General features: G+C 38.2%; 1 protein-coding gene across 3 annotated transcripts; it reads left to right on the forward strand.

Moving 5' to 3' along the window:
- The first annotated feature begins 1,763 nt into the window (after positions 1 to 1,763).
- On the forward strand, positions 1,764 to 21,092 carry LOC135643609 (transcriptional corepressor LEUNIG-like). 3 transcript variants are annotated; one of them, XM_065160777.1, is made up of 18 exons: positions 1,764 to 2,084; positions 2,936 to 3,033; positions 3,158 to 3,267; positions 3,829 to 4,206; positions 4,327 to 4,415; positions 6,041 to 6,125; positions 6,196 to 6,271; positions 6,603 to 6,655; positions 8,531 to 8,848; positions 10,744 to 10,926; positions 14,668 to 14,913; positions 15,059 to 15,176; positions 15,309 to 15,418; positions 15,546 to 15,695; positions 16,572 to 16,727; positions 16,900 to 17,016; positions 18,861 to 19,067; positions 20,681 to 21,092. In XM_065160777.1, the coding sequence occupies exons 1-18, from the start codon at positions 2,053 to 2,055 to the stop codon at positions 20,822 to 20,824; spliced, it is 2,670 nt and encodes an 889-aa protein (XP_065016849.1). In that variant the 5' UTR covers positions 1,764 to 2,052; the 3' UTR covers positions 20,825 to 21,092. The 3 variants fall into 3 exon arrangements, with proteins under 3 accessions (XP_065016849.1, XP_065016850.1, XP_065016851.1); XM_065160778.1 differs by having other exon boundaries at positions 6,606 to 6,655; XM_065160779.1 differs by lacking the exon at positions 2,936 to 3,033 and having other exon boundaries at positions 6,606 to 6,655.
- The last annotated feature ends 331 nt before the right edge of the window (positions 21,093 to 21,423 follow it).

Genomic DNA, 21,423 nt, shown 5'->3' on the forward strand with positions numbered 1-21,423 from the left:
AATAATTAATATAATTTAAAAAATAAAATTATAAAAAAAATAATAAGAGAAACTTCTTTTGTTTTACCATGAGAGATCATAACATTTTTAAATATCTAAAACACTCTCATTGTTTTATATATACGCGAGCTTTACAACTATAATACTTTTGAATCTAGTTAGAGTATTCCCATCAAATTTTTTAAAAATTATTCAATTTTAAACATGTCACCTAATTTAGTTTACAAGGATTTTGACATATAATATTAAGTCTATAAGAACGAATTTCATTCTCTCACTTATTATTTGTAAAAAATATATCTTAAAAATTTACGTAGGAAAGAGTTTCGCCACTTATCATTTTTCTTATTTGAGGAGACAAATGATTCTTAATTTATCTTTTTCTTGATATATTCAATTATGGGATATATACCAAAAAATCCAAGCAATCATATTAATTTCTCATTCGTCCAGTTATATTATTTCGGTGCATCTATATAATCCTTTATGCTTCACGGTCCATCACGACCGTTGAAGTCTCATCTCGTGCCACTTGATCAGAACGCAATCGTGTGATCTTGTCCGTCAAAATCAATTTGTACATCCCGTGACCAAATTACCCATCGACTCAACTTTTCCACTGGTCGATCCGAAGGGGCATTTTGGTCACCCACGACGACTCCTCAACGCACGCCGATCACCCCAATTCCTGCAACTGATTGATAGAGACCGACCTGACAAAGGCTGGCCCAACCATGATCGAGATGACCAAAGTACCCTTCAACTGGATGCGGGAACTATAAACTATTCAGTAGGGGTAATACGGTCTTCTCGTTGGCTTATTTCTTAGGATTCTCACATCTGCATCAACGGCCTTTAATTGACGAGACCACCGCGGTCTGATCTCGATCGGATGGCTGACTGCTGGATAACGCCCCAGAGAGGACAGCCTGGTCCTTCGCCAAAAGACTCAAAAGCTGTTCAGTTATCTGTCGTCGTCTTAAATGACTATTATGGCCTCGTACGTGTAGCAATAGGACGAAACCGCGGTCTGGGCAAATTGATGTTATGGTCAGATTGAGGGGTACTTTTGGGCGAAAACTCCCATAATGCAATTATGATATCTGTGGCAGGGTAATCGATTCTAATAAATGAACCAAGATAATTCCGATACCAGTACACACTGTAGAACGCCGGATACCTGGTTTTTCATTGGACACTCTGATGTTGCCTGGTGGGTCCAGCTTGGGATTGGACGAGGTTATCCATGAAGCCGCACAAATAGTGTTGCTTTCAATAAATTCGTCCTTAACATGTGCGTCTGGCACATGGAGACCCGTTGTGTGGAAATCCGTGGCCCGACGTGTTTAATCCTGACCGTCGGTTGAACGCCGGACCCACGAGTCTAAGTCGAAAGCGGAGACGACAAGACGGCTATCACCGTTGATCTATTATCAGACGACCGAAGCAGCTCAAGGAGGGTCATACACCGAAAGATCGTGTACGAAGTGGACCAGCGACGCACACGATTTGGTTGTCCGAGAAGTGCGAAATTAATATCGGGAAAGAATAACACGCCCTTGCCTTTTTGATCTCCTCAGGATCATCATCGACCGTGGACGCAACCACCTCACACACCAGGGAGAGTTGTGGTGGGGTCGACTTGGTCGTCTGCCTTGGGGTTTAATTTGGGGTGAGAAAGCGGTGCCTGTTTGAATTTTTTCTCGCACGCGAGCAATAAATGAACATTTAAGCTATGTTAATACAGCAACATATGTCGACGTTCTTACCTCGAAACAAGGATCGTGTTGTCTTCGGCTATGCTGAGTACTTTCTGCTACTAAGCGTTCCCCGTTCTCTCTCCGATTCTTTTCATCTCTCGCGCTGTCTTGTCGCTTGTTGGAGTTCGGCGTCGGCAGGGGCAAGAAGATGCTTTTCCTTGGAGGGAGGAAGCAGCGGAAGACGGTGAGATGATTAGCTGAATCTGAGTCGGGGAGTCGTGGGGAGGGGGAGAGGGAGTGGGAGAGGAAGGAGGAGGCGAGGCTGAAGTGCTGGTGTTTGGTGGGATCAGTCATGTCGCAGAACAACTGGGAAGCTGATAAAATGTGAGTATTTGTTGTTCATTTCTCCTTTTTTAAACTTTGGTCTGGTGTATTTCGGGTAATGTAGGTTTAAGATTTTCTCTAGATGGATGCGTTAGCAATATTTAGTGTTGGTTTTGGTGATTTTTCGCCCTGTTTCGGTTGTTTTTGTGCTCTAGCTTTCTGGTCTTGGTTTTTTCTTAGGGTTTATTGAAGTGTTGGTAAGCGACTGATCTCTTCGGGGGTCCTTCCTTCTTTTACGTTAGGGGTTGTTGGGCCTCGGATTTGGTGTTCTTGGATTTTGATAAATGTTTATGTTAAAGACCTGATTTTTAGTGGAAGAGAAGCAAAATTTCCAGGTTTTTCTGCCGCTCCTTTCACTTTTCGGCTTCTGTTTCCGCTTTTTGCAAGTTTTGTTGGTCATACGTTTTGCCCTTCAGTTCTGCCCTCAGATTTCTCGCATTTGTTTCTTGTTCTATTATTTGCTCTTGCATGACTTTCCTCTGGCTACGCCTTTGATGATCTCTCTGCTGTTTTGTTGGCTCTTATTCATGCGTATCTTCTTTCCTATCTTGGGTTTCTTATAGAACATCCTTCTATTTCGAAGGCAGTATGTTTTGGTGGGCCTTCTGTTTCTTTCGTTTTGGGTTGCTCTGTTCTCGTAGTGTGTAATTTCAGTTGTTTTTTTTGCCTTTATTTTGATCCTCCTAATAGATTCTGGCACATTTTGGTATTCTTATGCACACAGTTTTCTGTTGCTGTAATCTGTGGCGTGCAAAATCTATCGTTTCATAAACACCATCTTTTTGATCATTCCTAATATGCAAAACTAAAGGCTGTAACCTCCATTCCTAAGTCTCTAATGCTTCAATCAGGCTGGATGTATATATTTATGATTATCTGATGAAAAGGAACTTGCACGCCTCTGCAAAGACGTTTCAAGCTGAAGGGAAAGTTTCTTCAGATCCTGTTGGTAGGTAGTAAAGCTGTCTGGTAATCAGCAATAGCCATAGAAATTTGTAATAGATATGGATCTCAAATTTGAACGCCTACATTGTAAATCCTGATTTGATGGTAAATTCAAATTTGTTTTCTAGCAATCGATGCACCTGGTGGTTTTCTTTTCGAATGGTGGTCAGTTTTCTGGGATATTTTTATTGCAAGAACAAATGAAAAGCACTCCGATGTTGCTGCATCATACATCGAGGCAAGTTCTTTGTCTATTTTTAATTAATCTCGATTTATTTTTATCTGTTCCTGTCTAGGTACACCTCTTTTAGAATTACATATAATTGACATAACATGGAACTTATCGAACTATATTCTTTAATTTATTTAAGTAGTTGTCATGTTTTTTGATTCTGCATCAGTAAGTTATGCCAGCATTTCAAATTTTTGATTTTGGCCAAATTGCCATTTTTCTTTCTTTTCGTTGCGCTTAAATGACCCATAGGCTGGATACTTTCAGCCCGCAATGTCTTTATGCTCAATATGACTATTGCTTTAATTCTTGCTGCTAAACAGCTTTCTCTTCCTGTGCCTTTTTCTTATGAATAGTGCAACACATGTTGTTTTGACTATTGTATTCATCTTACTATACTAGTTGTGGGTGATGGGGCCTTGGGAACATGCTGTTGATCTCATTTTATTTGTTAGTTTCAACTTTTTTCACTATGGACAATACTTTTTGTTAGTTTTTCATTCAAAAATTAGTTTATGCTTACTTGGTGCATAAAATTTGACCACTGGAATTGGTCCATGGTGCCAGACCCAACTTATCAAAGCACGAGAACAGCAGCAGCTGCAACAGCAACAACAGCAGCAGCAACAACAGCAACAACAACCTCAGCAGCAACAACAAGACCAGCAACAGCAGCAGCAGCAGCAGCAGCAACAACAACAGATTCAAATGCAACAACTTTTGTTACAGAGGCACGCACAGCAACAACAACAGCAACAACATCAACAGCAACAGCAGCGCAGAGACGGAGCTCATCTTCTCAATGGTGCAGCAAATGGGCTTGTTACTGGAGATCCTTTAATGCGTCAGAATCCTGGAACTGCTAATGCTTTGGCAACAAAGATGTATGAAGAGCGGCTGAAGTTGCCTCTCCAAAGGGATTCTGTAGATGATGCATCTATAAAGGTTTCCCCTGAAACTGGTTTCTTTGTTCCCCCTTGAAAGATCCTTCTGATCAGTTATTTGTTGGTTTTCTTCAAGATATATCTTGACTAAAATTTTTACTTTTTGGAGTCTTTGCTGCAGCAAAGATTTGGTGAAAATGTTGGGCAGCTTCTTGATCCAAACCATGCTTCAATGTTGAAATCCTCGGTGACATCTGGCCCACCTTCAGGGTATCTACAGCTTGTACTCTTAAATTACATACTTTTTATTTTTGTGGTCTGTATGGATCATGTTCCCAACTAAATAAGGTGCAGGCTTTTATGACTTTTTTGTTGATTCAAGATGGATTTATGATGAGTTATACATGCATTATCATTAATTTCTATGGTAAAATGTGGCTGTTTGGGGACATGTATAGTGGAACACATTTATATTTATATAGAATAAAATCCTGTTAAAATCCAGCCAGCAAATATCAATGGACCACTTTCTGCATCTGTGTTTATCAGACAAGACATCTAGTGGGTGCAGCTGCCAAAGCAAGTACCATGTTCCTTATTTTCATACACTACCTTTTTGTCAGTGATCAATAAAGAGGAGACAATTCTATTTCACACTTGCATTTATATGCATATGTATAAAAAAGTCCAAACATGAGTCAGATGATTAGCTATTGGGTCAAAATCCCACAAGGATGGATGAAATTGATCACTTTCTCCAGTCACTTTCTTTATCAGACAATACATCTAGTGGGGCTCAGCAGCCAGGCAAGTGCTACCTTATATTTTTAACAAACAATTGGGCTTAGCAGTCACTCTCTTTATCCCGGATCAATGATAAATATGACAATTCTGTCTTATATTTTTAACAATCATTTGGACTTCAATTTGCTAGACTGGTGAAAGTTGGTCAGTTATAGCCTGTTGCCAAATTGGTTTCCATATTCAATTGAAGTCGTATATGCTTGCATAAAGTGCTTTAGTTAAAGATCTGTATCCGAAACGGATTTTTTGTCAAGAATAAAAAGGATCAGATGGGTCCTACCTGAATCCTAATATCCTAGTTTATCAATTTGGAAAATTTCCTTAAGTTAAATTAAGGAGAAATGGTATTTGCTTCATTGTTCTATGTATATTCTATTCTATTTTCTATATGCTTTTTGATCTCACATTCATAGTATGGCTCTCAACTTTGTATTATGCAGAAAACAGGATTTATAATTTTCTGTTGTTATCTTCAATTCATTTAATGTTGACATCTACATCCGCCTAAATTCCATCTCAAACCCATCTCCATGTATTGCTTGATCTGTAACAGTGTCTGTAAAAATGAATATATTTATAGAATTTATTATTTATTTGATTGTGATATCTAAACTATTGGCCCGGGTTAAAAATTTTTATGTACTTAATGAATGGTTATGGTTTTTAAATACTGATGCCCTTTCCTCGTCTCTTCTCTTTTCACACATATTTGTAGAAACACAACTCATGCTTCCTTTAAATATAAGAATGTTAAGTAAATATGGAATCACTTTTCAATTCATAATAGAAAATTCTCCTTGATACTTGTACCAGTATACAATCTTGTTGTTTATTTGACTAGTTGAGTGCGTAATCATTTATCTTCACTCTTTGCTTTTTTGTGTTGTTTTATGTCAGTATGCTTGTGCTGGTAAATTCATATTTATCTTTGTGTATCCTGTTGTGAATAAGACATTTTGCTCTACATGGAGAGTACTGATTAAATATTGTATATATGAATGTGTTGTCCATTGTCATTTTTTCTGTTTATATATAATGGAGGACTATCTGCTGCCTTTTGGGCTGGGTAACAAGGCTCTTCTCTATCTCAGGCAAGTTTTGCATGGTTCTGCTGGTGGTGTTGTGGGTCCACTGCAGCAAGTGCAGGGTAGGAATCACCAACTTCCTCCAACACAAGTAAGTCTCTTTTTGAGCCATCCTATTGCTTTTATCCTGTTGTTGTTCTGACTCAACATATGAAACACAGGATATCAAAACTGAGATGAATGCTGTATTGACTCCCAGAGTCTCAGGTGCTGATGGCTCATTAATTGGAATGCCAGGTCATGACCATATGCAGGACACACCAGTGTTTTTTTGTTTTGTTCTTTTTTTGATTTGCAATTTTAAAGTTAACCCAATTTTGACATGCTTAGCTTTTTATATATTTCTAATGCACTTTAAAAATTATTTCTGTTGTTCAAAGTTCACAAATATGTTTTTAGCATTTTCTTCCTTCCTTTTTTATTGTCAGGTATTTCTCTGATATAGTCAGACTGTTCTCTTTATCTTTTCATGTTTCGGACTAAATTTTATTAAAGAAGCAACTCCCATATTTGTGGTTTTGCTTGGAGTTTTATAAGTAATTGACTATGACATATTTTGCCCTTGTAGCAGGAACAAATCAGGGAGGAAACAATTTGACTTTAAAAGGATGGCCTCTAACAGTAAGCTCTAAATTGGGTTTTGTGCTTGGCATATTTATTAGTTCCTTTTTCTTTTGGGAATTGTTACTATAAATATATGTCTGGATGCCTCATTGCTTAGCACATTTAGTCAAGGTTAATTTCTGTAGTTTGTAGTGACATCTTGTTTTCTGGAAGTGAGAGACCTTTTCATTATTTGGAGGTGGCTTTTTGGGATATTTCATCTTGTCCTTTTAGGGGAATGGGCTTTGCATTACCCTTCACACTTTATGAGATGGAACACCAGGATAATGCTGTTTGCAATTGTAAAGACTGGAATCTACTCTATGAGCACCTTATTGAACAAAAGAGTCCTGTGGTACACTTTGACCCTCATTTGTCTATGAGGTCTTTTCCTTCGCATGGGTTTTCGGACAATTAACTTTTTTTTGTTCATGATGCATACGGCCTGGCCTCTCTTCAAGTTTCAGGACCTCCTGGACCATTATCCATCTGTATAACTCCTTTTGTTGAGTATGCTTGTTTGCCTGTTAATCAGTGTTTGAAGATGATTTTCCAATTTTGTTCTTTTTCTGAAGAATGTTAGGCCTTAAATAGAAAAATCTTACAGCAATACATCAATTCTTCAAGAAGGCCATCATATTTTCTGGTAGTTTTTTTGTGCCATATCAATGATGTAATTTTTGCTTGGTCTTATATTAGTATTTGTAACTTAACTTACTGAACTTGCTGGCATGGTACCAATATAATGGATGGCAAACAAGTTGTTGAATTAATAATAAAAAAGAATGATACTTGTATGGGTATCCAACCATATTCTTTAATATCAGAACTTGATTAGATTAGTGAATATTGGTTCCTAATATTTAGTGCCATAAAGATTTGAAATTTTGCGTAGGATTACATGAATTTAAAAAAATTGGTGTTCCCTTTGTGCTTATTTCATGAACATGGCTTATGGTCAAGCAGTTGAGAATTGCAGATGAGCCTGTGATTGAACCAGTGTACATGAATATTATTGCAGAGCCCATTTGGTACCATGTTAATCTCATTATCTAGAAGTGCTTTCAGAGTAAAGTTACTTGAAGAATATATTTATTGTTTGATCACCCATGGAAAACCCTGAAATTCCAAAATCTTTTGGTCTTTGGAGAAAAAGAGAATAAAGTTGGGCCAGTGCATGAAATTCCTGGCAATGCAGGATATATGAAGGGTCAATGTGCATGGTCTTACCCCTACAAGCAAAAATGTGGTTTCTATAACTCAAATTCTTGGCCCCGTTTGCAACTCACAAATGTGCAAGTTCATTGTTGCTCCCAGATAAATAGGAAGTGAAATATAAGAACTGTTGAACTATATGGGGACAACTAAAGTTAAGAATCAACTGTTAAAAACTAAACACCGAACACAAGAATTTGGAAGTCCCAACTTGTTTCGGTTCAGACTAGGTGAAACTTGAACAAAGAATGGCATATGGGAATCCAATTCCCAGCTCAAGTTCGTATCAGTAGAACCAAAAAGGAGGAAACTGACTTGTGCAGTTCAAACCTCTGACCCAGAAAGTCCTTGAAAGAACACATTGTTTCCTGAATCACCCTTTGAAGTTTTTGTTATCTTTTTGATTCCTTGGATTGTAATATTCCTTATTTTTAGTCGTTTATTTGTAGTTATAATTCTTTAACTTGATAACATACCTTATTTTGTTAAAACTGCAACTTTGTTTTGTGTTCTATATTTTTCATTCCTACTTGTTAACTTAGCATATATTTTGTTGATAAAGCTGCAACATTGTTTTGTGTTCTAAATCTTTCATTCATACTTGTTAACTTTTCTGTTTGTCAATATGGTTTCTTGTCATGCCCTAATATATAGATTTGGCTGCTTTTGATTGTTCAGGGTCTTGATCAATTACGCTCTGGAATCCTGCAACAACAGAAGTCATTTATGCAGTCCCCTCAGCCTCTGCATCAACTTCAGTTCCTGAGTCCCCAGCAACAGCAACAGCTACTGCTTCAGGCACAGCAAAACTTGACCTCTCCTGCAGCTGGTGATGTTGACAGTAGAAGACTTAGGATGTTGCTGAACAATAGAAATTTAGTTCTTGGAAAAGATGGGCAAGCAAACTCTGTTGGTGATGTCATTCCAAATGTTGGATCCCCACTGCAAAGTGCTTGTCCAGTTTTACCACGTGCAGATACAGATATGCTAATGAAGGTATGCATGTTGAAACCAAATGTTTTTCTTGAAACCCTAAAGATGGGGGCAGGTGTGGGGGAAATGGAACAGGACAGGTTGAACCAATACTAGGTGCATGTCGATAAGTAGGAAAGGTTTATGATATGAGATAAAGAGATTAAAAAATGTCCAGTGCTTTCATAAATTTTTCAAGGATTTCATTTATTATGTTGCATGCCCCCCTGTATATAGTGGTTGTTGGTGTCACACACTGTAAATACAGTTTGGTGCACTGTTGCCATTGTGTTTTGAAATCCAAATGTGGGAAAGAAAGAGGATAGAAAGTGAGGGAAGTTCTGCTGATCTTTTTTAATTGATGGTAATTGGCCTTCGATGGTGTCCTCCCCTTTGGTTGATGTTGAGAATGCCAATTCCATTGAGAGGGATGAGGATTGAATCACATAGTTCATGATTGATTTAGTTATCCATCACACTACTGAAATGAAACCAAGCTTAAATCAGATTTTTTACCTCTTTGTTGCTGAGGCCATTTCTCTTCTGTATGGTTGCCATTATCACATGGAAATCCCTGATAATTCACCATGATTCATGCATATAACTAAATTCTAAGATAAAGAACAGAATCATGATTAGAAATTTTAGTTTTATGAAAAGAATAATGAGTGAGTTTGTGGGACCAAATGAGATATTTAAGAATGAAACTTAAAAGAGAAGCAATTAATTTGACTAACCAATTTAATGAAGAAAACTTTAATAAATAAGTAAATTCTTGATGATAGAAGAGATTTTACCTTGATAACTGCATATATCAATATTAGTATTTTATACACAGAATGGAGGAAATTGAACAAAATATGGTTTACCTTGATAGAAGAGATTTTCCCAGTTTAATTTTATATCTGGAAGTTCAACTTTGCAGTTCATAATTTCTTAAGTTAGGTTATTTAGCAATTTGTAGCATAGCTCAAAAAATGTGGTTAATGATGCCACAACGACCGCCTGTGTATGTGGTCATTTATACTGTTGCATAGGACCTATGCAGCCGTAACATGTGCTGAGACATTTACGGTAAGTAGGACTCTGATACAGTTCAATACAGGAGTCATTAAATGATAGAAAACTGTGGTGAAACAATGATTGATAGGAAATTAACTATTCGAGAAGAAATTTTGGGAACCTGGATCTATCTTGAGTGATTAAAAGAAGACCTTTAGCACATACTCAAAGATGAATGAAGACCAATATGTAATGATTTAGACCTCACATATGCCGTGCTTGGGTTTGTTCCTTGATGAAGACGTTTGTTATTCTTAAGTGGGGAGATTTTAACATTCCGATTTAGTCCTACATTGGAAGGTGTACTCACTTCTAACAAAGAGTAAGATTGGCTTATAAGAGCATGATGGATGTACTATTGTCAGCTTGAGTATAAGCATTTTGGGCCAGAGGTTTAGGTTCTACAAAGTTAATGAGTCAGTTATCCTATTAGACAGGGTCATGATAATTTCTAAGTAAATTTGATAATTGTAGTAGTTTTACCCAAGGTTCGTCGTACCATAGCATATCGCTCGGTACATGGTACATATTGGTTCGACAGGGGACCGATATGGATGGTACATTGGTATCTCCCATTTACTATGTGTTGGTAAGCTCGGTACAGCTCGGTATGTACCGTACCAACAGCTGGTTGGTACATTGGTTTGGACTGGTAAGGCGAACCATGGTTTTACCATTCTACAGTTGGCTTTTGTGGTGAATTAATCATTTTATTGATAAAATCCTTTGCTGAAATGACACTATAACTTAAATCCATACCTTGTCATTTGTGGCTGAAATAGATTAATATGTATATGTATTTCTGAGATTTTATGGTATCCTTGTCGCTTTTTTTATTCTATTGTTTTGTGTAGTAGAAGATAGCTCAATTTCAACAGCAGCAACAGCAAAGCAGCAGTCATCAGCAACTACTTCAACAACATGCCATATCAAGTCAACATTCACAGGGTTCAAGTCACCATCATCATCAGCAAGAGAAAATGGGCACTGGCATAAATGTGGACGGAAGCATGTCAAATTCCTTTCAGGGAACTGATCAGGTTTGTGTTACGATTCGCATATTTTCTTGTTTTCATTTATATCTCCATAATTAAGTTTCAATTATAAAATTTGTGTCTGACCATATAAGAGCTCAATCATTTTATATAAAGGTATGAATTGCAATCTTGATGACTTTTGTTTATGGTGGAGTGTGCTTCTACTTCATGATGGTCCATGTTGTCTAGCATAACAAAGGTGCTTGTCTGTGATCGGTTTCTATTATTAGATGGTAAAATGATAAATTAACATTTCTTATTACATGGTTATGGGCCCTGCACCTCTTTCTTTGTTTGTACTCCAATGAAAAATCAAAGTGCTTGGTCATTTTCTTATCATATTCTCTTATCAGCAATCAAGATTTAGTTGTTTGCAGTTCACTGGTTCATGGGATTGCTAAATTTCAGTCTACTGGTTTGTTGGATTGCTAGATTTTCATGTGCTGGGGTTCCTCATGCAGATGGGAAGTGTAAAAGCACATGTAGTGCATTGGTGGAGGGAAGATTTCTATGATTCTATCGGTGCCTCTTTTACCAGACCATGACAAGGCAGCTGACTTTATCAACACAAACCCAACAAGTTAAATTCGAGAATGTTTGTGAGCTGAATTGTCATCCCTAATCATATGCTGCTTTGAAACTCATCGGCTAATTGCAGTTAATCTTTTCCATCTGTGTTGTCAGTGCTTCATGTGTTATATCATGCATGTAACTAGTCAGTTGAGTCGAGAGTTGGTTAAACACCACCATGCTGCAGCATGTGTTTCCGACACAGCTTAACCCTACTTATATGGGAAATAGCCAGAGTGATCTATCATGGACTTAGATAGATTTGTCTAAGTTGTTCGACACCCTTGTGTGTCCGTCTACAAAGGGTTAGCCTCCTCGTAACCTCTTATGGACCCTTAAGGACCAACAAAAGAAAAGACGGATTAGAAGAAGCGTTATACGCGAGATCCCGCAAGCTGATATTTCGGCAAACATTTGATAAACAATGTACATTATAAACGTCGACTTTGGAAGCTTTAAACGGTCACGCTATAAAGGGTCCAAGGTGGTCCGTCGTGGTCAAGGGCCTCTTGACTCCAATTTCGCCTTCGCTATTTGAGCCGCTTTAGTCCCTTCGTCAATTGCCTCATCGAGAAAAGGTTTATGTGCCTTGAAGCTCCCTTCGACTTTGGCACAATAAATTATGACTTCGGTCCATCAGAATGAGGAACCAAATAAACAACATGATTTTGCTCTTTGCCTTTATTAGAGTTCATATTCTTGACCTCTGTCTAAGGAAAGCTCTGTTCCTTCCTCTATGTTGACTTCCTTCATGCGACTTAGGCACTTCACTAAGTTCCACCTAAGTTACTCCGTTCATTGATTTGCATTGAGTTGATGATGTCCCTTGCGCCCACCATTCTATGGGTTAACCCTCCACTGAGCCTGATCTCCACATCGGCTCTAAGTGTGCGTTTGGTGTTGTCTCAGGTCGCTCGCCACTTAATCTAGTAATGTGTTCATAAATGCATTACCTTATGAGAGATCATGTGATGACTCCTCGTTACTCGCTCAATCCGTTGAGCTCTTAAGAGCTTCCATCTTGAGGTATCTCTCTCAACATGTGTGGTTCGTTGCATATGATTCTTCCTTTGAGAACCAAGACTTCTCTCTCCCAGATACCTATCCCGTTGGAGTAACCTTTTTTTTCGCACCCTTCCCTCTGAAAGTTTCAGAGACTACCATCTCTTTGGGCTACTTCGCCTTGTTGAACAAACTGTGCATTGTTCCACCATCGCGAACATACTTTGCTAGATTGCGACTCTTGGCCAATACAACTCTCGTCGCACCCCTCAAAGCCTAGCAACATGCTAAACCAGTTGCACACTTTAGCTTCCTACAGACACATCCTTCCCATGTCAAAGATAAAGTTTTCATTCTTCATGGCGTCAAGTTTCGATCGCCTTTGGGTAGCCACAATCTGTTCGTTGACTATATACAAGCTCTTGCATGAGTATCAAATTCTTCGAGTTAGCAATTTCCCTCGCCTCTACGAGTCTTGCACAACTCTTTTTATCGCTAAGCAACTCATCCTTACTTGCACAATTAGATCTGTTGCCAAACACCCCCACTTGCATAGAGCACCGTCAAGTTTGGTTGTCATTGTCGAGTCGTAGCTCAAACTCAGCCATCCCAACCTTTGTGCACTATACGTTCTTCCCAACTTGCTTGTTCTTGTGGTGCCTCTCATGTAAAGGGTTGGTCATACCTCTGAGTACGAATTTAGGATGTCTGCTCCTCTGAGTAACTCCTTTCCTCATATCTCTATGCTTGTTTCCCCTCAAACGATTGTGTGTGCTGGTTGCCCTCAACGCAGCCCCGGTAGGTCCCTCACATTTGCATGCCAAGAGTTTCTAAGTGTGCTTGTCCTGCTCAGATATCATTTGTCATAAACTTAGCTAGATTTGCTCAGATACCATCCACAAAGGGTTAGCCTCCTCGTAACCTCTTGGGGAAACCTAAGGATGTGTAAAAGAAAAGATAGGTTACAAGAAGCATTATACTTGGGATTCCACAAGTAGACATTTCAACCAATAGTTGATAGGCAATGTAAATTACAAACATAAATTTCACAAGCTTTGAACGGTCTTGCGACAAAGGGTCCAAGGTGGTCCGTCGTATCCAAAAGTCCTCACAAATGCTCACATGACATTATTGCGGAACAAGATAGTGAACCTGCTCTAGACAATACCTTAAAGGCCCATCTAATCACGTGCCACCCGAGTAGCTCCAGGGTGTTGTATTGGTTGACACTTCGCAACACTCTGCTGAGCCAAAAATTATCCAAAATGGTTGCCTAAATGGCCTATTTTTGGGCAGTCTTGCGGCTCTTGCCTCTTCTTGATGATCGCATACAACCTGCGTGTACAGGGTTGAAATAGCTACAAAAGCGGACCAAAATGAGGTTGCCAAGCCTGTTACAAGCCTTCTACATGATATGCAAAGCATGATTAAAACCGAAAGACATGGATACATCGAACACCCCGTGTACAAACTTGTCCATGACGTAGTAAATGGTGACGAGAGGGAATTTAACAAAGGTAAATAGAGTGTTTTCGGCTTGCAATTTAACAGTTCTCAATTTGGATAATAATTCTGAAAATAATGTGTCAGCGCACCTGGAAACCTTGGTTTAGCTATTTGATTGCACATCTTTACTTAGAGTAGTGGCTGTTTCATTTTTCTTGGACAGATCCTGAACCTACCGAAAAGGCTTGGCAGATGAGTATTCTAGCTGCTTCTGCATGTTGTCCCACCCAATTTTGAAGCATGACTTTGATATCCTTTTGCTTTTGGTGTTTTAGGATTTTTTTCATTTAAAAATGCTGGTTTTTGATATCGGATGAGCTTTCATAAATTACATAGTCCATAAGCCTGCACTAACAAGAAGCATCTAAGTATTTAATCATATGCAAGTGATTATAACTCTCTGCTGCACAAAACATCTAATACGTTATGATGGTGCTGCTATAGCTATGGGCTACTTTTTTAGTGAAAAGTTTAGTAAGTCGCACCTTTCAGCCATTGAAGCAATTCATAGAATGAATTTACACCATGATATATACTTTGGATTATGGGTACCTGTAGTCCATCCTCGAACATGTTTCTTTTCTCGTTTAATGCACATTATATTTTTGCTTTATCTTTATTAATATATATCAAGATGAAACTTCTACTGGGTGGATGAATTTTCAGACATCAAAGAATCCAAGTGGGCGTAAGCGCAAGCAACCTGTTTCATCATCTGGACCAGCAAATAGTTCTGGAACTGCAAACACTGCTGGTCCCTCTCCAAGTTCAGCACCTTCAACACCATCGACACATACTCCAGGAGATGTAATGTCAATGCCATCCCTGCAACACAATTCAAGCTCTACAAAGCCTTTGATTGTTTTTGGTCCTGATGGTACTGGAAATTTGACATCACCAGCAAACCAGCTGGTAAATTAACAAATACTCTTGGATTTTGTACAGTTATTCATAGCATCTTAGTTGTAAATTTGAGAAATTGTAATGGAAGCTCTCATTTTCATCAATATTTTAGTAGTCCATCTTGTGCTGTGGGATGATAAAAGTTTCATTGCAGGCTGATATTGATCGATTTGTTGAAGATGGTTCACTGGATGATAACATTGAATCATTTTTGTCTCATGATGACACAGACGCAAGAGATACTGTAGGTCGTGGCATGGATGTGAGCAAAGGTGTGTTCATATGTTATTCTGTAATGCCAAAAAAGGTTCCTTTCTGCTAATTAAAAGTAAATTACAAATGAAATTTGTTCGGTTTTCAACTTGATGAAAACTTTTCTTGCATCATTTGTTTTTTATTGACAGGGTTCACATTTTCGGAAATAAGATCCACGCGAGCAAGTACAAGTAAAGTAGTTTGTTGCCACTTCTCGTCAGATGGAAAATTACTGGCTACTGGGGGCCATGACAAGAAGGTAAGATGAAATGTGAAATATGATGATGTTAGATTCTGTAAATCCCATAACTGATGCTCTTTCTATCTCTCTATCTCTTCCTATTAATTTTATGATTTCAATCCTTTGTTTATTTTTGGCAAAGCAGGCAGTGTTATGGTATACTGACACTTTGAAACCCAAATCAACATTGGAAGAACACACTTTGCTGATAACCGATGTTCGATTCAGTCCAAGCATTGCACGGCTAGCAACGTCGTCTTTTGACAAAACTGTAAGGGTTTGGGATGCTGACAATGTGAGTGGGAGTGACTCTTCCTTCCATTTTTTCGCTTTGATATAGTCTTTTATGGACCATTGTTTGTTTTCGCTTTGTTCAATCCTTGTCTATGATACCCGGCAATATTAAAATTGCACTTGGTACCAAATATTCTATTTAATAGATTAGTGACCTCAGGCCAAATTATTTGGAACTTTATATCATGTAACACTCGGAAGTGAGCATTGAAGTAGAGTGGTATACAGTTTGTTCACAAGGGTCAATTCTGATATAGGAACATGCAATGTCATTCATGTTTCCTTCTTTTTGGGTGTGTTTAATCAATTTGCTTGTGATGAGATTTTGAAAAAGGTGCTTAACAGGGCCTGCTGGCCATTTACTAAAAAATAGTGTGGATGATAGGTTGCCTATATTTTCAATGTTTGTCATGGATACCGATCAAATATGTCCACATTATCTTCAATAAAATATTTATTTCAGTAAAAAAATGCAATTTGCATATGTTGTTTTAATTTGCACATCATATTCTTCTGATTGTTAGCTTTGTTAAGTACATTTACTGACTGAAAAATGTTGTATCAAATTTCTTTGTTACATCTTGGCAAGGGTATCTATTGGTAAGCAATTTTGATAGTCATGATCATAGAAAATTTTCTGAAGTTGCATGGTTATAATTAATGCTGCTGCTACTGCCTAATCATATTTTTCCAACAAAAAGATTGTTATTTGTAATTGTATCATTCTATCTTTGCGAGGATCTCTATTAGTAAGAAATCTTGATCGTCATCATCATAGGAGTTCTTTTGAAGTTGCACGATCATAATCTTTTTTTCTGTTACTTCAGTGCCTTTTGAACCCTCTGAAGTACTAAACTTATTTGATCTAACTATGCAGCCAGGATATTCGCTTCGCACTTTTACAGGGCATTCTGCATCTGTTATGTCTTTGGATTTTCACCCAAATAAAGATGATCTCATATGCTCCTGTGATGGGGATGGTGAGATACGCTACTGGAGCATTAAAAATGGTAGTTGTGTCAGAGTTTTCAAGGTATGATTTGCATAATCTTATCAACAAACTTTATTTCATAGTTCCGATGTTTATGGACTATTGCTCTTAAGACCTCTATACTCGACTTTTATGTTTGATTGATCATTTGTATTAATTACTCAACATACTTGACTTTTATATTTACTTATTTCAATTTTTTGTAACGTTACAGGGTGGGACAACTCAGATGAGATTTCAACCTCGTACTGGAAGATGCCTTGCAGCTGCTGCTGAGAATGTTGTGTCAATATTAGATGTTGAGACCCAAGCATGCCTTCATCAATTGCAGGTTACTCATCAGTTGTTACTTTTCTGTATTGTGCCTCGTGCTAGCAAAATCTGTTGAGGATCACCTCAAGACTACTTTACAGTAGCAGATATAGTTCATTTTCATATTTCTGTTTAAATCCTTGCTTATATTTGCCATGATGTTACCATTTTTTCTAAGTATTGCAATGAATCTTCATTCTAATAAATATTTAGTCATTTTCTATAATAGTTGCAATGCAGCTTCATTCTGTTAAAATTCATCTTCTTGTTCCTTGTGACTATGACTCGATGATTTAAGCATCTATGCTCTGGTTTTTCTGTTGCATGGTGCTTTTCATCAAACAAGTATCATTGTTAATTATAGTGTTTTCCTAGTCCCGACCAGTGATTTAAAAAGCGCTAGGCGCCAAAAGGTGCCACGGTCCAAAAACGCCCGAGGCGCTCGCCCGAGCGAAGTGAGACACTAAAAATTAATAATATTAAAATTAATAGTATTAAAATCAAAATAATAGTGTTATACTGTATACAGTTAACAGTATACTGTATACTGTTAATAGTATACAGTATAACAGTATACTGTTAACAGTATACTTTCGATTTCGAAAGATAAGCGAAAGAGAAGAGAAGAGTGTAAGGGAAGACCGAGGGTGCTGAGAAAAGCGAGAACGGCAGCGACAACGACGAGCGATGACAGTGGCAGTGGTAGCAGCGAGCAGCGGGAGCGGCGACAGAGGCAGCGACAGCAGCGGGAGCGATGAGCGGCGACTGTGGAAGCGGCAGCGGTAAAAGCGAGCAGCGGTAGTGAGAGCGGCGAGCGGCAACAGTGGCAGCGACAGCGGCAATAGCGAGCAGTGGGAGCGGCGACAGTGGCAGTGGCAGCGAGCAGCGTGAACGGCGAGCAGGGTTAGGGTTGGGGAAGGCTCGCTGATATCAGTGCTTTAGTTGGTTTGATTGAACCAACTAAAGCATCGGAGACCGAACCAAACCTAAATCGGTGGTTCGGTCGCCTGGTTTAACCCAGGCGCTCGCCCGAAGCGCCCGACGCCTGGGCTCGGGCGAGCGCCAAGGCGGCGCTTCTTTGAAGCGTGCTGCCTGGAAATGAAGCGAGGCGCTCGTGCCTCGCCTCGCCCGAGCGCCCGAGCGTCTTTTTAAATCACTGGTCCCGATGTGTTCAAATTTCCAGTCCACTAAAGACAACTTTAGACAGAAAACTTGTTACTTTTTGGGAGCCTGATTTCTTTGTAGTAATTCTTTATCAAACTTAGATGGATATCGAAAGATAAAAACAAAGTTTCACTTGAGAAAGCATATGGTTTACTAAAGATCTGGATATTGTAGTTTTAACTAGAGTACCAAGATTGACATGTTGTGCAATTTATTTTACATTCACCAAATTCAAATTCTTGGAGAAACTTTTTTGCACATGATACTTGTGACTGAGGTGGCCGTTTATGCTAACACTCGGTCATTGGTTATGTTTAGAATTTAAAACAGTCTCTCCATAGCATGCTGGACATATACCCTTGATTCCCCCCACTTGAAGTGTCTTCTAACATGTTACTAAGTTGGTTAAATCTACAACATAAATACATAAAGACTATATTCATCTCCTTGTCATCAATTGGACAAGGTTCTGAATTTTTCTGTATTTTATCTATTGGAGTTTGTCTTATGATATTGATGTGTTTTATCTGTTTTCAACCTTTATCGTCTATCCAGAAAACTGTGCAATTTGCTTGTGTATTGCTCATCTCATGTGTGCATCTTTTCTCATCCTTCCGTATGCTATGTTTGAGGGGTTTCATATAATGAATCAGGTACCTGATTTACTGTTGGTTCACTTTGGAACTAATTAAATTGCAGGGGCATGCAAAACATGTTGATTCTGTATGTTGGGATCCTTCTGGTGAGCTTGTTGTTTCAGTTAGTGAAGACTCGGTCAGGGTATGGTCTCTTGGTTCAGGAAGTGAAGCAGACTGTGTACATGAATTGAGCTGTAATGGAAACAAGTTTCACTCATGTGCTTTTCATCCCACATATCCATCTTTGCTGGTCATTGGTTGTTACCAGGCAAGTAATCGTCCATTACTATCAATGATGTTTTCTCTGCTTCTTTAGTTCATATTTGTTGGAAGGTTTAATTTTATCTTGTATATGCTATCCTGAAGCCACTGTGTTGTTCATGTGTTCTTACTGATTTGTTATGCGTTGAAGCTTTTGTATCTAAAATTTGTTGTTACTCCAAACTCGATACTATCACTTTAAATACCCAAATGTAATATTGGCAAATTTCATAGTAGGCTACTATGTAGAAGATTCAACCTTCACTGATTCATGTCAAGAACAATAGTAATGTAGCAATCTGATGAGATTTAACTCTCTTGTTAGAGCCTTCTCCAGTTCCAGGAGAAAGACTTTCTGGGATAGAATAAGAGAGGAAAATGAAAATTATTTTAAACTAATCTTTGGTAATGTTTTTACCATAAAAATCCCATTAGAAACTCTTTTAAATATTTTATTTAATAGCTAAACAACTTGCCTAATCTTACTATGATGATATTGGAACTCTTGGACTTAAGATAGACTCGAAACTGGAATTTTTTATAAATGATGGAATTGCATCTGGAAATAATACTAATTAGCAAGATCTAAACCTATTGCCACTAGAACATAGTTACTATGCTTGGTGTGCCCCTATAAACTTAATTAGGACTTGGTTTTAGTTGATCGGAAGGCATAGTTGTGATCATCTTGAAAATTATGTTGGAAAATATTCATGTGTGTGAGATGGAGAAAGAGATGCACAAATCAACATTGATAAGAATTATAACAGTCATGTGACCCCGAGTTAACTAGCTTTAAAGTTTCCATGTATAGTAACTCCAACTAATATAACTTGGACTCAAATTTTGAAAAAAAAAAAGAATTCAAGTATTGAACAATGTATCATGATCAGAGCCAAATGAACCAGGTAACCTTGGTCAAGCTGTCCCATAGCATTTGAAAGATATGGACTAGTCAGACATGTTTGATCTCTAGAATTATTGGGAAGTTGATCAATAATCATCCCATATATGAGAGGAATGATGTTAGAATTTGTGCGTACGATGGAGATAGATATGAATTAAAAACTAGTTTCACGTTACTAAGAATAGGAAGAGTCACGCAAGAAATATTTAACTTGGTCCACAATCTGATGAGCTTATTCTCTTAGATTGTATTAGCCAATTTGGTAGTGTAGGAAAGGACTCCACCCCAGGAAGACACCTAAGCAAGGGAGAGCTATGTAGAGTTTCCCAACTGATTGTTTTACTGGTTGATGTACATTAGAAAATGTGGAAACAGACAGCTTCAGTTGTGGGTAAAATATAGTTTCTATCCCAACTGGAAATTTCTTTTTATTACTATTTACTATAATTTTTTTTGCAACGACCTTCTCTGGCGACGAGATGGACAACTATCTGCCTGCTCCTGTGTCACTAATACAAGATTCTGTATCATCTGCAACAATTTTTCTCAAATAAGCTAGCTTGATGTTGAAAAAAAATTGAATGATATTCTTGCTGTATCGACTGGGTTTTCGATCATAAATCTGGATGGTCAACCGGTATCCTATAATATTCAAATGTGTTACCGCGAGATCTTTTGGTTGCTTACGCGATTCCATGTTCTTTCGTGTGTAGTCTCTCGAGCTATGGGATATGAATGAAAGCAAAACAATGACTCTTCCGGCACATGAAGGGCTTATCGCAGCCTTGGCTGTTTCAAATGTGAATGGATTGGTTGCTTCTGCAAGTCATGACAAGTTCGTCAAACTATGGAAATGAACTTAAAAAGGTTGGTGGTTCCAACAGCTATGGAGCATGGTATGTTTTATGTTGCCAGGGCAAATGTGGTTGCTAGCCTTCTTATATGTGACATCAAGGGGAATGTTTTTTGTTGGTGTAGGTGGTGGTCTATGTTTAGATATTGTCCTTGTTTTTGTCCCGCTCTTATGCTTCTCCTCTGCTAGAGGTATTGGTTAGAATAGGGAGGAGGCTTCATAGTTTTGTATCTTGTACCCCATCAATGGTGTGGTTTTGAATGCCTTCTGTCTGTTCTTTGCGGGTCGCCAATTGATCCTCTTTAACTTTAGCTTTTTCTTTTATATTAGAAATTAGTTTAGTTTTAAGTGAAATTATTTAGAATACTTATCAATCCAACACATCTATTTCGCGACTATTTTTGTGTATTCGAGGTTTGTTTCGAGGCCAACCACAATATACTGCATGCTTAAGAATCTTTTCCCGATACCAAACTGTACCTGACCTTTTTTTGACATTGGATTCTCGTTATCGTCCATCTCCCATGCTCTCGAGAAGTGGTCCGTATGTTCTTTTACTTTTCTTCCACGAACCAAAATAATGATGAGTTCGAAGAAATGAAG

Source organism: Musa acuminata, chromosome BXJ3-7, assembly GCF_036884655.1.
Source record: "Musa acuminata AAA Group cultivar baxijiao chromosome BXJ3-7, Cavendish_Baxijiao_AAA, whole genome shotgun sequence".
Lineage (NCBI taxonomy): Eukaryota > Viridiplantae > Streptophyta > Magnoliopsida > Zingiberales > Musaceae > Musa > Musa acuminata.

Coding starts and splice junctions, on each gene's coding strand:
- LOC135643609 (XM_065160777.1), top strand. CDS start 2,053: ATGTCGCAGAACAACTGGGAAGCTGATAAAAT. Junction 2,085..2,935: donor AACTGGGAAGCTGATAAAAT/GTGAGTATTTGT, acceptor TGCTTCAATCAG/GCTGGATGTATATATTTATG. Junction 6,272..6,602: donor CTCATTAATTGGAATGCCAG/GTCATGACCATA, acceptor TTGCCCTTGTAG/CAGGAACAAATCAGGGAGGA.